Source organism: Trachypithecus francoisi, unplaced genomic scaffold (assembly GCF_009764315.1).
Source record: "Trachypithecus francoisi isolate TF-2019V2 unplaced genomic scaffold, Tfra_2.0 Lachesis_group9, whole genome shotgun sequence".
Taxonomy (NCBI): Eukaryota; Metazoa; Chordata; class Mammalia; order Primates; family Cercopithecidae; genus Trachypithecus; species Trachypithecus francoisi.
Window position 1 is genome coordinate 74,434,661 of NW_022681474.1, and position 17,425 is coordinate 74,452,085.

The 17,425-nt window shown below is 39.8% G+C and overlaps 1 protein-coding gene across 1 annotated transcript in view; it reads left to right on the forward strand.

Moving 5' to 3' along the window:
- The window catches only part of CCDC6 (coiled-coil domain containing 6), a 120,059-nt gene that overhangs the window by 89,930 nt on the left and 12,704 nt on the right, over positions 1–17,425 (forward strand). The window contains exons 4-7 of the mRNA XM_033209706.1: positions 4,219–4,322; positions 6,190–6,350; positions 11,853–12,009; positions 14,421–14,521. Of these exons, the coding sequence (XP_033065597.1) occupies positions 4,219–4,322; positions 6,190–6,350; positions 11,853–12,009; positions 14,421–14,521 (523 nt within the window). The remainder of the gene's footprint in view (positions 1–4,218; positions 4,323–6,189; positions 6,351–11,852; positions 12,010–14,420; positions 14,522–17,425) is intronic.

A 17,425-nucleotide genomic window follows, 5' to 3' on the forward strand; every position in this document is an offset into this window, starting at 1 on the left:
TGATGGCCATAGTAGTGATGTGTTAAATCAAGAATAAATGTTTGCAAAGTAAAAATTGTAAGGAGCACCTCCTCCCACTCACAGTTCAAAAGCAAATAGTAACAATTACAGCAGCTTGCTGAACACTTGCATACTGCATCATTGATTTTCATGCATTTGTATGATTAGCATATACTTTATGGATTTGTATTTTACAATAATTTGTACTCATTCATTTTCTAATGTGCTTATTCCAGTTCAGATCAAGGGTGGCTGGAGCCTGTCGTGTCAGCTCAGGGCACAAAGCAGGACCCAACCCTGGACAGGGCACCAACCCATTGCAGGACACACTTATATACACACTCTCATTCATTCCAGAGGGACCATGTAGACACGCCGATTGCACATCTTTGGGACATAGAAGTAAACTCGAGTATCACAGACATGGGGAGAACATGTGAACTCTATATAGACAGAGGCCCCACTGAGAATCTGCTTTTTTCTTCCCCCCTCGTCAACGTTATAATAACAGGACGTTGAACATTCAAAGACCTACTGTACTTGAGAATCCACACTGCTGAGCTGGGGCCTCCTGTGTTGCCTGCGTCGTGGAAATAAATTAGTAGAGCAAATTGGGACAGCAAACCCAGGTTTCACACCCAGAGTGCCCGGGTATCCTGAGGTGGGCAGTAGATTGATAGCTGGTAACTCTACCAACAGATGCCAGGAAGGAGCCGAGACTCACACAGAGCTCCACCATGTTTCCTGATCTTGTCTGTTTCCAAAATTGCTCATAGACTCCCTAAACTGCCCTTATTTCCCAGGCATCAGCTACCCCCAACTCTGCTACTCCCAAGTATTGTTGGCAAAGGAGATAGGCCCACAAACCACAGCATGATTTGCCCTAAATCCATGTTTCCCTCAAGTTCCTCTGTAATTGCTGGTTGGACAGGACCCAGCAATTTTGGCTGCCATGGTGACCAATATCCGTTCCTATCTTGGTGGTATGACTGCCTGAGTCATGTCGTCTTGCAGGCTAGTGGTTTCCTCAGTTTTAAAATGATGATTTGCCTTGCTGCTTCTAGCTCTAAATATGTGTGACAGAGCTAGCTCTGACTGAAGACAGCTACTGTCCTGACACTGGGCGGGAAATGACAGAATGGGTAGGCCAGAAAGGGACCTGAGGCATCATTCAGGCCAAATTTCTCATTTCATAGATGAGGGCATCGGGGCTACAGCAGCTGAGTGACCTGCTCAGAGTCACATGCCTCATTAGTTACATATGGGTAAAGACAGCTTTGTCTTGATTTTGCTTCTCAGAGTTATTGATTAGTATTATGAGTATTTACTCTAAAAGTAATTGAGCATGCATTTCTCCACTAAACATCATACTGCAAAATGATGCCTGCTTGAATTTTTTTCTTGCTTATCAACTATCTCTACCTCCTATGATGCTTTTAAACACTGGAATTGGGATCCTTAAAGGTAAATGCCTCATAGTTATTTGTTTAAATAAACATAATTCTGAGGCTAGAGGCAGTGGCTTATGCCTGTAATCTCAGCACTTTGGGAGGCCAAGGCAGAGGACTGCTTGAGGCCAGGAGTTCAAGACCAACCTGGGCAACATAGCAAGAACTCATCTCTCCAAAAAGAAAAAATGAGCCAGGTGTGGTGGTGTGTGCCTGTAGTCCCAGCTACTTGGGAGGTTGAAGCAGGAGGATTGCCTGAGCCCTGTGGGTTAAGGCTGCACTGATCCATGATCGTGCCACTGCACTCCAGCCTGGGCAACAGAGCGTGAGACGTCTCAAAAAAGGAAACGAAATGAAATGACTGTTGATTGTACTTCAAAGTTTGGCCAAAAAGTATGATGAATGCAGAGAATCACGAAGTTTAATAGGAGTTATATAAGGGTTCCAGGATTTCTCATTGTTGCTGCAGGTAGGAACTGTTTAACATTCTGAGGAACATTTGCACGTTAATGGGGTCTCAACTTTGCGGCACAATGTATTTGACTTATTTTGACACTCTGTACCTCCCCCTTTTTGCCCTTGAACTTCTCTTCAGAATCACATTCTGCCATGCAAAAACAACATATTTTGAAACTCTGTTTCCAGTTTGCTACGTAATCATGGCTTATTCACTTGTCAAATAAGCCCTCTAATATATATTGATGGCCTATAAGGTGCCAGATGTTATTCTAGATACCGGGGATACACCAATGAATGAAACAGACAAGACAAATCCCTTGTAGAACTTAACATTCTGGAGGGCTGGAACAGAAATGGAACGGATATCCAAATATGGTGATTATCATAGCCAAAAAGTGTTGAATGCTTTCTAAGTGCCAATTAATTATCAATGGTTTACCTAGATTTACAAATGTAATGCTCACTGTAATCGTATGAGCCAGACATTATTTTTGTCCCTCATTTTGCAAATGATAAAATTATATCTAGTTAATTTTCTCAACATTTTCTAACTAGTGATTGATGGAGCTGGGATTTGAATCTAGGCATTTGGCTCAAAGTCTGTGATCATAAGACAGAAGTGTAATTTCAAGAGTCTCCCCCCAGTGCATTGGCTGCTGTTTTGTGACTGTACCTAAGTTTGTAGGAAATATTTTAAACATTCAAATGGCCAGTTGTTTCTACAGCTATTTTTACGGCTTTCAGAGGAGAAAAGCCTTGAGCTCTGTCATCTTATGAGAGTGTTTTTCCCCATCTGTTTGAGACCTCCTTTTTTCTCTAAGCTTAGAACATGATGATGCCATTATCCTTATATCATTTCCTCTCAGGTCTTGATTGTTCAGGTTCTAAGGCAGCTGATTTTATGCATATTCATTCTGGCTCAGATGTGGAACAAGTAGCTGCTCACCTTCATGTGGCTGTCCTGTGCTCCGAATATGGGCAAGTCTTTTGCTCTCTGTGAGCTCCTTAAGGACCATGGGTGGTGTTGGTAGTACTAGTCATCTCGGGGAATTGAGATTGGTGCTTCTTAAGACTAAACTACCAAGAGTTTCAGAAAGGGGAACGTCATTTTCTGTAAAACTAAAACCACACTTTGGATATTCTGATGTTTGATTGCTTTAAAAGACTACATTTTATTCATCTTTTTGGTTCTGCCTTATGTGTGCACATGGGATCTTTGGATGAGGAGCTTGCCTCTGTGACCCACTAAGGAAATGTGAAATCTATTAACATCTTTGTGCAATCAAGAATAATTAGTTGACTCAACCGTTGAAATGGTGAATTGCCACTGGTTGAAGAAATAACATGGAGACAGTAGCACAAGCTCTTTGCATTAAGAAAATTTTGTTTTAATTATTTAATATGTCAAGTACAGAGAATGATAGAACACATGTCCTCTACTCATTGCTATGAAACCTTATTGCACTTTCAGTCTCTCTTACCAGCCCTCTTTTTCTGCGTATCTTTTTTATACTATTTCACAAGTATATAATTGTTTCATTTACTGTCTTGACTCCCACTAAAAGGAAGATCCATGAGGGCAGAAATTCCTGACTCCTTGGTTCACTACTATGCCCCCATTATCCAGTCATTGTTCTCAGTATTTATTACATATTGCTCAATATTGATTAATTGAATTTTCCCATGTCTGCTTCATTGAAATAGAACACTGTTGGGGTTCCCTCCCCAACTGCAAAGCCTCCCCCAAATCAAATTTTCTTCTTTCCATAAATCCTTAGAGTAATCAGTATTGTGGATTTGGTGTTTATCATCTTTTGTGCATGTTTTTATATCTTAGTACATGTTTATTTATCTCCATTAGCCAGTATGCAGAGTTGTTTGGGAGCTTTTAAGAGTTGTTTATATAAATAGTAATATAACCTTTCTGACTTCTGTAAGAGACAAGCCCGGAAGAGTAACTCTAAGCCCGGAACTGTAAGGGACAAGCCCAGAAGAGTCCTGATACGACTACTACACCAAACTCCCCTAAAGACCTCTCTAAGGAGGACTTTCCACATGCCTCGAATAAATGCTGAAACAAGGAATGCATTTCGTGTACCAGACAACAATTAAGCATTAACATCCAAGAATGAAACTGTCTAGTTTTTTTCAAAGTTTAAGAACTAGAGGCACTTAATATGTTTGTGCCAGAAAATTGGCCACATGTTTGCAGTTTTCTCCAAGAAAAGGGGTCCTAATTGTTCAATCAAAAAATGTATTAACAAAGTATAAGTGGCCTGACATTTTGGCAACACTTTTTTCCTTCCTTTAGTTGAGACGGGAGAAGATTGACCTTGAAAATACATTGGAACAAGAACAAGAAGCACTAGTTAATCGCCTCTGGAAAAGGATGGATAAGCTTGAAGCTGAAAAGCGGTTTGTTTAGTCTTACTGTTCAATATAGGGTGTGTGTGTGTGTGTGTGGTGTGTGTGTGTGTGTGTGTGTGTGTGTTGCTGTTCTGGGCGTGACTGAGGGATAGCAGTAGTACACCTTAATTCTTTGGTGATGCACGTCATTTTAATTGGCCAAAGGAAAAAAAATGTTGAAAGCCTTCTGAACTATTCTCATGTTGGGCACCTCTTTATTCTTTGCTATCATACTGTCCCAGTAGAATTTCTTTTCATTTGGTGTTACAAGGCTATGAGAGAATTAGTCATGGTGCTATTGTTCAACTTTAAAGTCTTTTCAAGGATGGTTGCAATTTCAACTTTCCACCTTATTGAACTGGCTTCCTCAGTTGTTTTCTAAAGTATATAGGGTATACTATGTACTATTATTTAGACATCTCTGGAATTTACTTTATTAGGAAGCCTGAGATTTTAATAGTAAAATTGTTTTAAAGCCTGTTGTAAAGAAATACCTTTACATACTTAAGACTAGGATTCTCTGTGTAAAATGTATATACTTGCAAGTGGAATGTCACTCAACAGCAAACATTTCTTAAACCCCTTTGTGCAAGATAGTTAGGCCCTTGTTTTCAAGCACTGAGTACTTTGGGAGTGTATGGGGCAGGGCTTGTAAGAATGGGAAGAAGATTCTGTATATGGAAATGTGTGTATGGGTGTAAAAAGTGAGTTTTTAAAAAATGGTCATTAATCCATTTCACCAAGATCTTTTGTTTGCTACCGAGAGTCTTTCCTCCTTAAGTATTTGGTTTGGATGCATATTTGTAATTGTTTTGAGTTCATGTCTACATTTACAAAATATAGGCATACCACATAGCTTTAAGAAAAGTGAAAATTAGAACTATATCTATAAGAAATACTTGTATAGTCATATCCACTGTGCTTTGCTGATACGTATTATTGTAGCAGGACTAACAAGTTGAATTATGAGAAGTCATTCTGTGTAATAAATGCAGGAACCATTATAATATTTTAACACACTATTTTTCTCAAGGGTAGACCTGGATGGAGGTAACTCAGTTTGCTCTTGGACAAACTCAAAGGTACAAAGTAAAAACAAAACAAAAACCCCAGCAGCTATGGAAAGGGATTTAGAGATCTGTTGCCAAAGGAAGACTTTGTAGAAGGCAGTAGGAGGTTTTACATGTATTAGTGCCAAATTATTGGATTGAACAGTATGGAAGGTTTCATTTTGTAGGTCAAAGCTATTGAATATCTGCATTTTATATCATTCAACATAAAAATAATTGGTAAAGAAGGTGGCACTACTAATTATTAACCTGATAATTCTGGTTTTGTTTTTAACTTTTTACCTTTGCTGTGCCCAAAAGCAAAGGGCACCTAGTCCAGTTTGCCATGCCCTTGCAGGAGGGAATTTTAGAAGTTGAGTCTCTATGTTACTTTACCCTCCAAGGAGATTCATAGTATCTTAGAAGCTTCAATCAAAAGCCATAAGAAAGTGGAATTTCCTCAGCATCTTCATGCACTAAACCCAAGAAGTTGAACATTGAGTCAGCAGATAATTCTAAGTGCATACTGTATTCCAGGCATAATTATCAGATCCAGATGTTAAATAAAGACTTTTCAGTATTGTTTAATTACCAGTAGTCATTTAAAAGGAAAAAAGGAGATGAGAATCAGCTCTGCCCTTTGGCCTGAGATATCAGATAAGGGCAACCAGAAGTTTGATATAAAATGGGCAGGGGAATTAAGCAACCCTGTGAATTCTGGCAGTAAACAGGAGCTTGCTTTCAAAACAAACCTGCCAGCTAGTGTGTTGTTTTGTCTTTTCAAGGAAAACTGTTTGTCATTGTTGGACTTTTTCTTTTCAATGAAGAATCCTGCAGGAAAAATTAGACCAGCCCGTCTCTGCTCCACCATCGCCTAGAGATATCTCCATGGAGATTGATTCTCCAGAAAATATGATGCGTCACATCAGGTTTTTAAAGAACGAAGTGGAACGGCTGAAGAAACAACTAAGAGCCGCTCAGTTACAGCGTATGTAGCCTCTGGTTTCACTAGTTTTATGCTCCTAGAATTAATAACTTTACCAAATATAGGGTATTACCAATATTGAATTACCATTGAATTTGCAATAATTAAATTCATATATTACTGATGCATGTTTACCTAAGTTTATTATCCTGGAATGGATTCTTTTTTTTTTTTTTTTTGAGTGTTATAGTAGGGGAGAACAAAACCATTTAGAATACTTCCAGAAAATAATTCAAGTAATTTCAGGAACATCCAGGATCACAGGTAACATTTTAAATCTTCTCTGCCATGTTTATCTCTAGGATTGTGCTGACAAAAATAATTGCAGCAGACCTAAAAACACTTTCAAAATATTAAGGCAGAGAGTAGTTTACCTTCCTTACTACAACATTCAACCTTAGCTGACATTTGTTCATGCTATTTGAAGAGTAAATGCTTTTGAAATGTATACTTAATATTTTGGAAGAGGCCAAAATTAGGTCCCTGTGTAGTTTCTTGGGTCTCTCCTATTTGTCTGTTTTTGGCTGTTCAAATTTATTTTTTTGAACAGATAATTCAGTGAAAGGTGTGCAGTGAAAAAAATGTGTCTTCCTCTCATTCCTAGTCTCTAGCCAACCTGTTCCTACAGTTATACATTTGTACTGTATTCTTCCAGATATATTTATATGTAAACTTATTTATACAAATACAGTTGACCCTTGAGCAACATGGGTTTGAACTGTGCTAGTTTACTTATATTGTGGAATTTTTTTTTTCAATAAATAGTTATCCATTTGTATCTGGAGGTTCTGCATCCAAAACCAAAGATGGATGGAAAATACAGTATTCATGGGATGTCAAATCTGTAGGTGCGGAAAGCTGACTTTTCCTATCTGTGGGTTCCTCAGGGCTGACTGTGGGACCTGAGTAAGCACACATATTGGTATACTTGGGAGTCACAGGTTCTGAGGGACAGCTGTAGTAACACAATGAACACACTCCTTTTTACACCTTTTTTCGCTTACTATGCATTGTAGTTTTTCCCCTGCCGATACATACAAAGCTGCCTTCATCCCTTATTTAAAGGCTGCATAGTATTTGATTGTATGGATATGCCATAATTCAACTAGTTCCATACCAGTGGCCCTTTTTTGGTTGCTATGCTACAACCACAATGAACATTTCTGTACACATGTTTGATACCTGTGCAAGAACACCTTCAGCATGGATTCCAGGAAATGGATTTGTTGGGCCACATGGAATATGCATTTTAAAAAGTTCAGTGATTCTTACCTTTGTTTTCTTCTCTGAAGTTCCTTACAAATTCCTGTGCCGTGGAGCATCTGGGATGGTGCATCAGCATCATCTTTGGAGCCTTTGAGAAATATAATGTAGTACTTTCCTATTTCTGCTATTACAAATTACCAGAAACCTAGAGGCTCAAAACAATACAAACTTACCATCTTACAGTTCTAAGATGGGAATCTCTAGGCTAAAATCAGGGTGTCATCAGGGCGGCCATCCTTCTGGAGGTTGTTGGGGAGCCTGTTTCCTCGCCTTTTCCACCTCTAGAGGCTGCCTGGATTCCCTGGCTCGTGGCCCCTTCCTTGCAGTCGTACCACCCCACCTCTGCCTCTGTTGTTACATCTTCTTTTCACTCTGATTCCCCTGCCTCCCTTTATTAGGATCCTTGTGATTATATTGGGCCCACTCTCATAATCTAGGATAATCTACCCATCTGAAGTGCCTTAACTTAATCACTTTTGCGAAGGCCCTTCTGTCAAGTGAGGTTAGTAGCATTTATAGGTTTTGGGGATTAGCATGTGGACATCTTTAGAGGATCACGATTCTAGCACCATACAGGTTTCTGGGCTTACTCCATGGAGTAAAAAAGGGGCGTATTAAAAATATATATAAGTAATCCTGATGTGAACCTCAGGTTGATAATTACCATGTGTGTTCATTCAGTGAAAATCAAATGAGATATATCAAATAGTTATCAAATATTAACTATTTTAAGATTTTTGAGTTTTTACCATGTGAGTACACAAATATCTTTCAGCACCTTCCTGAACTCTTTTCAGTGCTGTCAGTTTGCATTTTTCCTCCTTGTTTATACTGCTCCATTGTGCCCCTAGCAAAAATTTTAGAAGGAATTTGGGGAGAATTTATGCTTACTACTGTCTCCATACTGCACTGTTTAGCCTCTGAAGAGACTGCAGATACTAACAGAGGCATTTGTAAGATTTTGTGAGGACAGAGAAAGCTGAACTAAAGAAGCAGCAGTGGCACTTAGCTGCTTGCAGTGATTGGATTGGACCTAAAGGATGTGTTAATGACTTTTCATCATCCATTCCTTGCATTCTCCTTAGGTTAGATGACCTGGGCCTCTTTTGGATGCAGCTGTGGGAGGTGGCTCCTCATCCTCCAAGCCTGACTGCATCTGAACTTGAACGTCTCTCTCAACAGTTCTCAGTGATGTTTGAATGTTGGCATCTCCTGGCCAGCTTTTAATAGACCAGTGGCTAGGACTTATCCTTGGAATTCTGACTTAATGGGCTTAGGGTATGGTCTGGGCACTGGTATTTCCTAACCATGAACTTGAAAGGGAATGCAAGCCATGCAGACCTTTGGATCATTTGGGAGCCATCTCTTTGGAATCTTTGTGGAAGTCATCCTCAGTTCACACCATCTTTGACTAAATAGAGTAAATCCTTACTTCACATCATCCTTGGGTTCTTGGAAACTGAGACTTTAAGTGAAACAACTTACTGTATAACCAAACCAATTTTACCATTGGCTAACTGATACAAAGAAGAGTTAAGTTCCTGTGGCATACATATGTTGTTTCACTTAAAGTCACAGTTTCTAAGGATCTGGGGATGATGTTAAGTGAGGGCCTACTATATTGGGAGATGGCTGTAGGCCTGGGGAGATATAAGCTGTGGCCCCTAAGTACTAGGGAGCTCTGTGTGCAAGAAGGAGGAGGACTCACAGGAACAGATCCAGTCAGGTGAGGCTGTGTGTCAGCAGGGGGCAGCCAGGGAATGCTCTGGTGACAACCTTCTGTGTATGAGTCTGTGACACCAAGAGGTGTTGGGCCTGGTGCCTTCTCTGTGCCTCTGTCTTCTAGGTCAATTGCTGAACTGCCAGGAAGTCTTCCCAGCCAGTCACTGCAGGGGACATTCTTATCTATAGATATATGGTTTAAGGATGCCCCTGCTGAGTTCCCACCCCCCCCCCCCGGCCACCCCAGTGCTAAAGGATTACCATTTTCTTTGAAAGACAGTGTTCTCTGGTTGTTGTTCTTGGAGCCTCACTAACCGTTAATTCTGCAAAGGATTCCATGGCAATCTCCAGCACCTTTCCTGTAAAAGGCATTATAAGATTCCTATTACAGAAAAAAAGTCAGCGTGCTCTGACAGTCACCCTTCTAGTTCTAGAAACAGCAAATACTCCAAGGGGTCAATCTTCTGTTTCCTGTAGAGCTAAGTGAAAAATTCTGCATGCTTGCATATTTGGGATGAAATAATTTAATCGTTTATATTAAAAGTGTACTTTGTAAATATTTTCCCAGCATGCCTTCAATTAAAGAGATTTTTGCATCTGGATTAGACAGCAGGGTTTCTGGCTGTGTTGAAACAGCCAAGGGATTTAGTGTTTAGTGCACGTAATAGGGTTTAATAATTTTGATATTTTTATTTGAATTTCTAAAATAAGGATATTCAGGAGCTTTTGTATATTCTGTAATGATGCTGTCTTGGAAATCATTGAATACTTATCAGAAGTATTTATTGGCTAAAATGTCAGACTTTTGTAGAGTTGTTTAAAACTAAAACTAATTTGATGGGCATTGAGAGTTGAAATAGAGTCAGTCTGTGGGAGAAAAATGCTCAATGTGGCATACAGCTCCTTCCTTCTTCCCTAAATTTGGACCGAACTGACAATATGGAACAGCAGCCTACAGGAAACTCTCTTAGATGTGCTTATGGCCACTCTGAATTTGTAACTGCTTTTCAGAAAAGATAAGTATATGGAGATTTTACTTTTCCCAAGTTCATTGACAAAGACAAGGAAGAGAAATGAAGCAAGAAGATGGGTAGACACCACATTTTGTATTAGATAATTCTGGTTACTTGGTAGCAGATTCTGCGTGAGATAAATCAGAAAGGAATGGGGGCGGCGGGGGGGGTTGTCGAAAGAGGAAGGAAGACGTGTTTTTCTTTTTTTGGAAGGTTGCAGAGTATGGCACAGAATCCTGTGAAGAATAACCTCAGAAGGACAAGAGTTTTGATGACTCCAGGGAACGTAGCTGGAGGAGACCCTGGATCCCCATAAAGATGTCAGTTCCCCATTTCAGATTCCTGGGAGAGGTAGTCTAAGTGGCTCAGCCTGGGGCCAACATCCAGTCCTGGAGCTAGTCAGCTCTGTCCTGGGAGATGGGTGTTGTAGCAGAGACCTGGATTTGTGAGGGAGCTCCTGAGGAAAGGGTATTTGTCATAAGCAAGATGCCATCCCAGGAGGTGCCAGCTATATACAGGTCTTCACCTGCCCTCTGTCGTAGCATGTGCGTGAGACAGGGTGACAGACAGCCACACACATACCACAAATTAGACTTGGAAATATTAATCTAAAGTTTTCTGGTTTACTATGTCAATGTCTATTCTCACGAAAAGAATGTTAACTGTTATCACATGTGTTCTAGTACAGTGGTTCTTGGTGTGCCACCACCACTGTGCACAGTGGGGATGCCGACAGGTGTCACAGGCTCCCCTAGACGGCTCGCTATGTCTGGAGTTGAGAGGCAGCCAAATTGAGGTCTGCCCGTGGGCAGAATCTGGGTCTCCCTCCTTTCCGAGCTCCAGCAATGTAGAGAAGAGTTCTAGTAGTGGCTACTTGTAGACTCAGCTACAATTCCATCATTTCCTCTTCTACTTAAAGCACTTTAGAAAGCAAATGAGTGGGAGTGATGATGCCTAACCTGCCAACACTGCCTTTTATATTTTTTTCTAAATGCAAATCATTGGTAAACTTTTATACTTGAGATAAACTTTAAATCCATATCTCATCTATGTGAGAATGAGAAGAGAAAGACCATCTTTTTTGTTTCTTTGTTTTTTGAGACAGAGTCTTGCTATGTTGCCCAGGCTGAAGTGCAGTGGCTCAGTATTGGCTCACTGCAACCTCCACCTCCCGAGTTCAAGGAGTTCTCCTGCCTCAGCCTCCCAAATAGCTGGGATTACAGGTGCCTGCCACCACGTCCGGCTAATTTTTGTATTTTTAGTAGAGACTGAGTTTCACTATGTTAGCCAGGCTGGTGTTGAACTCCTGACATCAGGTGATCCACCTTCCTCAGCCTCCCCAAGTGCCAGGATTATAAGTGTGAGTCACCATACCCGACCAGAAAGACCATCTTGTAACAATTCCCTGTGTCTATGGCATAGGGGCTGAACTGAAGTCTCTTTTTTTTCAGATTTGGATATGATTGCATGAAACATGGTTTAATTGAAAACTCTGACTTTTCAGATTCAGAGAAAATGGCACAGTATCTGGAGGAGGAACGTCACATGAGGGAAGAGAACTTGAGGCTGCAGAGGAAGCTGCAGAGGGAGATGGAGAGAAGAGAAGCCCTCTGTCGACAGCTCTCCGAGAGTGAGTCCAGCTTAGAAATGGATGATGAAAGGTGTGTGCATGTCCTATGAGCCTTGTTTTTGTTTAAAAAATAAAACCCAGGTTCTGCAGGGGTTTTTTTTGGTATCCTGTTAGGTGTATAAGGGGATAGCTTAAATATATATTTATTGTGCTAATGAATGCCACCGCATTATAGCAGATGCTGAGAATGGGATAAAGATTGAACATTTTCCTTAAACACAAAAAGATGAAAAAAATCACCTCTAAAATTATTTGGTGGGGAGAGAAATGGAGACAGCGTTATATTAGAGAAGCAGCAGAGTTTGCATTTGTTGTTGAATTAGTTTAATCCAGTGTTATATCTGTTTAAAGCATGGGAACATATTAATTCCTGTACTGTATAAGGATAAAGCAAGCTATAGTGCAGCTCGAGGAAAACAGTGCATTTATAGGTTGAAAAGAATCAGCAGTGAAAAGAATCAGCAGGGACACAGGTAGAGGTTGTTGAAATCCCAAGGACTTATCTTAACACACTTGATAACTTTTGAGCTGTTTTGTAGCCACTTAAAAAAAAAATGAAACTAATGGATTGTATTCATCTGTTCAAACCTAAGCAATGAATCCCCTCATTGCCCCACTGTGAGTGATCTGGAATGAGAGACCCATCCTTTGGTTAACTAGCAGAAATGGTCTCAAGTATTTGTGCCTCATCCACTTCTCCTCCCTCTTCCTCCTCTCTAAACTTGGGATAAGGTAGTGATAAGAAAACAAACAAATATAAATGGAAAAAAGTGTTTAATCTGCAGAGAAACCCAGAAGTTAGAGAATTACATTTCTGCAAGGAAATTCTCCCTTCTGGATCAGGGATGCCCTGGCGTTACATGGGCCATATCTTAGTGTGAGAGGTAAGACTGAGTATTCTTGGGGGTCCCTCCAGCAGGACTGGGCATTCAGTGTCTGAAACCAGGGCTACTCATGGCTGTGATGAGTAGTACTGTCTGTTGATGCCAATACGAGCAGTCTGAAACATGTAGACAATGTTAGCACATCTGCATTCTGTTTCTGCTATGGCATATATCTAGAGGACTAACAGCGCTGTTGATCAGTTTGCTGTGGACAGTGACATTATTGTTTAAAGAAAAATTTAAGATTATCTGTAATGAAAGTCTATATTTTTATAATGAGAAAAAAAGGGAAACAATAACAGGTTATCCTATTTTAAATACCTATGTGTATGCCTCTTCTTTGGGAAATAATAAAAGATTATTCTTCCTCAAAACTTTGCCTTATAAAACTACAGTTTCCTATTCTTTCTAAAATCTATATCCCTTAAGAACCATTTGACTAAAACTGCCGGCTAGAATACTAAATAGCTTATTAACTACCTTCAGATACAGATCATATATAGCATCTGGGACCCAGTTTGGGGTAAGATACACTCTAAGGAAATAATGTCTTCTGACTGCAGTGTCACTAGTGAAGCAGTTTCAGCCTTCCAGATAAATATTTTTTTCCAGAGCCGGTATTCATTTCAGAAAGTTTGCCCTACCTTTTGTAGGTCAGATTATCCAGAGCTGCCCAATAAATACTTTCCCTACTAGGAACAATGATACTACATTTGGGAGAAAGAAAATGGTCCAGCATTTAAGAGACCACAAGATGCCTCCTAGTCTACTAGTGGATGTGTAGAGTACAAGAAGTTCCACCTGGTGCCACTAGGGTGGGTCACTCGCACAGGATGGTTTATCAGGAAGTCTCTCAAGCAGAAATTTCTCCTCGTCAGCGCTCTGTGCTCATTTCACAGAGTGTAAGCTGTTATTCCTGATGATCACACTTCAGCATTTTCAGGTCTGATGTGACTTCTGAATCCAGGAAAAAGGCAGACTCAGCATGGTGTGGCTAAGCTTGACCTGCTATATGTGTTCAGTACTCAAGTCTCATTAAATCCTAGTGTGTGACTGACTGACTGTTAAGCAGTACTTGCTTGTAAACAGTTGATACTCAGTTCACAGGAATAAATATCTGTAGGCTTTAATTTTATGACATAAATCTCAGAGGGCTTGCTTGGTTTTGAGTTTCAAATAACAATGTAAATGTAGGCACTAACACGTGAATATCTTTGTAACTCTTGGGACAGTGGAGGTGAATTCCAGCATAGCTGTTGTGTGGTGGTGGAGGAAAAACTGGTCCTCTCTGTGATGTGGTGCACCTCTTTCACCTGGCTTCTATCCTGAGCTAAAACATCCTAGATCTCCCAACTGGTACCCCTTGGAGTGAGGTTTGTCAAACAGCAGAGTGGTGTGACTCAGGAGTCCATTTTATAAATGACTTCTAGCTATAACATCAATCTAAACATTCAGGATTTTGACCTCAAGGTGTGAACCCAAACATTTCCTCCTAAAAACTTTCTTAAGGACTATTTAAATACAGGTGGTTTTGTCATTTCCTCCTCTCTCCTCTTAGGTATTTTAATGAGATGTCAGCACAAGGATTAAGACCTCGCACTGTGTCCAGCCCGATTCCTTACACGCCTTCTCCGAGTTCAAGCAGGCCTATATCACCTGGTGAGCATATGTCTTTGGCTGTTTTGGTGACTGATTCCTGGTACATTGAATAGGCAACTGTGACTATGCTCCCTTCTAGTGTATAAAAATCTTGGAAACAGATAATAATCATGTCTTTTTGAAAAACGTCAAAAATTCATCACTCTCAAGGCTAAGAGTTTGAAAATTTTGAGCATAAATGCTATAGTGTCAGCTGGTGTTTCTCTTCTTTTTTTTCTTTTTTAATCTAAAAGGAATTTGACTTTAAAACACTTTTTTAAAATGAAGAATGTCTTTGACTATGATTTTAAGTGCTGATGGGTAGACAAAAAAGCCTTAGGTAGATTTCCAAGATGGATCATAGCACACCTTTTAAGGGTTCTTTTACAATATTCCACATACATTAATCTCATTTTTGTCCTCAGAATAATTAATGTAGGCAGCATTTTCCCCATGTTAAAATGAGGAACCAGCAATTCAGAGGGTCACTACTGGTTACACAGCCAGGAAGGGGCAATGCAGGGCCTGTCTGTTTACAAAGCCTGTGTGTTCTTTCTAGCATGAGTTGCCTCCTCATATTTCCAGTGATTGGTGAGTGGGACCTGGCCCTAGTAGGCAGGCTGCAGAAGAGGGAACGAACTTCTGTCAGGCAGCCTGCTTCTGGCTTTGCCCTCACAGCCTTTCCCTCAAAGGCTTGCTTGTCTCCATCTGACCCCAGAAACTCTTTCCTGAGCTCTGTGGCTCAGTACCAGCACAGCGTGGGGCTCTCAGGCCAGGAAGGCAAGTAACTGATCCAGTGAGAGAGAAAGAGGAAGCAGAGGGTGGAGTGGGTGGCCAGTGGAATAGGGGGAGGAAAGAAAAGGTGATGGGCCAAAGAATCACGTCTTGTTACCAAAATAATGAGACTGATTTTCTTTGGCTTGCTGGTAAGCAGATTTTCAACAGAGTTGGGAGTAAAGTGTGGAGGGAAGGGTGACAGAGGCAGAGTTTTGCAGTAGAATAGAGTGGGTGACTGCTTTGAAGGATGGCAGCATAAAGTTTTTATAAAGTGAAACAGCTTTGCATCAGGATAACAAAAGTTCACAGCACTGTGCTGCTGTTAACTTTTTTTTTTTTTTTTTAAGAGGCAATCAAAAGATAAAAGTCAAAAGTCTAGTACAAAGGGAGGCCGCCTTTGTACTGATGGGCCAGTGTGCTTTCTGGTGTCAGGCAGGGGTAAAGATGCTGATTGCAAAGCAGAAGGACTTTCTATCAGAGATCAGTGGCACGATCATCACAACTTGTTCTTGCCGAAAGGATGTTCCCAAACCTGTTTCTTCCACCCTCCAGTGCCATTAAATCTCTCTTCAGAAGCTTCTCTTCTAGCTGCCTCTTAGTTTTCCCAAAATAGCACTTGGGTTTCATTACCACGATAAAGGTCTTTTTGGCCTTTTGATTTATTGATGTAAAAGGAAGTCATGAGTCAGGAAGAAGTAAAATGGAGGATTATTTCATTATTTTGTGATAGTGATGCTGATTCATATTAAATATAATTTAATACCCTGTTTGATTTATTTAAACCTAAAGCCTTTGAGGCATGTAATTTCTGATTGATTAAAAAGATTGTCGCAATCGTTGAGAAAAGAAAAAGAACAAATGTCAGACCTTGGTTAGGAATATTCCTTATATTTTAACAAAGATTCTTCAGAAAAATCTTACTCTATTTACGTAATTTTTACTTTCACTGTGCCTGTACCTACATCAAGTGTGAGGCTTGCTTGGATAGATAAGCTATTTGACTTTTCTTAAACTATGTCATAAGTAACACCTAGATTTTTTCCTTACAGCTAGCCTAAATGAGAATATTTTTATCCTGTTTTAAATTCTATAACATCACCAAAGGAGATTTTATCTATTTGGCAGCAGAATTACTCTATTCTGATCTAGTACATTGTAGTGCTATACATAGTAGTAGTAGATCACCAAAATCTGAATATTCTAGTTTTCTTTTCACATTAATTTTTATTGGAAACATTTGTGGCTCTGAGTATTAAGAATATCTAATCACTTCCTTCGTGGAAATACGCTGTTTGAATAGCATTCATTTCCATTTTAAACATATTGGCTCTGAATTTTCCTCCCTTTCTGGTTGACATTGGAAATCTCGTGTGTTCACTAGCTTATCGAAATACTGGAAATTACATATTGAAAATGTACTTGAAAATATGTAGCCTAAAACTAAGAAAGGGGGTATCATCTTTATTATATTTGGACTGCTTTTATGAATTATATATAAGAAGAGTGTTATCTTTTCAGGTTGTCCATCATTTTATGCAGTGTAATAAAGGACATTCTCAGCCTGTTTTGATGTGTCTGAATTAGGGATAGGCGATACTGAGATCTAAAAAATAGGTCTGCACCGTCATAGCAATGAACATACCCCACAGATAATGGTTTCAAATTGAAAGAACTTCAGTTCGAACGCCAATTGAAAGAACTAGAGCTGTTTGGAGAAATGAATGTTTCTAGAGCTGGGGCACAGAATGTATGAGATGAGCTGGGTGAGATATCTTGTAGTGGAAAAGAGTAAAGAAGTGCCCAGAAAACAAAGTGATGAGGGTATGTCAGAGGGATATAGGAGTTCCCAGACACCAAAACTGGAATAATTTGAACAGTATTAATTACTATATTATAACATTATTTAATATAATAAAATATAATTCAAACATCAAACAAATATCCAAAGTCCATACTGATATGAATAAATGACCAAATAAATAAACAAGGGAGAAGACACAGATCCTCACAGAGAGAATTCCAGATAATATATGTAGGTATTCCATCCTCAAGGAGGTGGAAATAACTCTACTCCTTAAATGTAGGCTATGCCACTGTAAGGTCGAGTATAAGATGAAAACCTGGCAAAGGAGATTAGGAAGTTGCTAC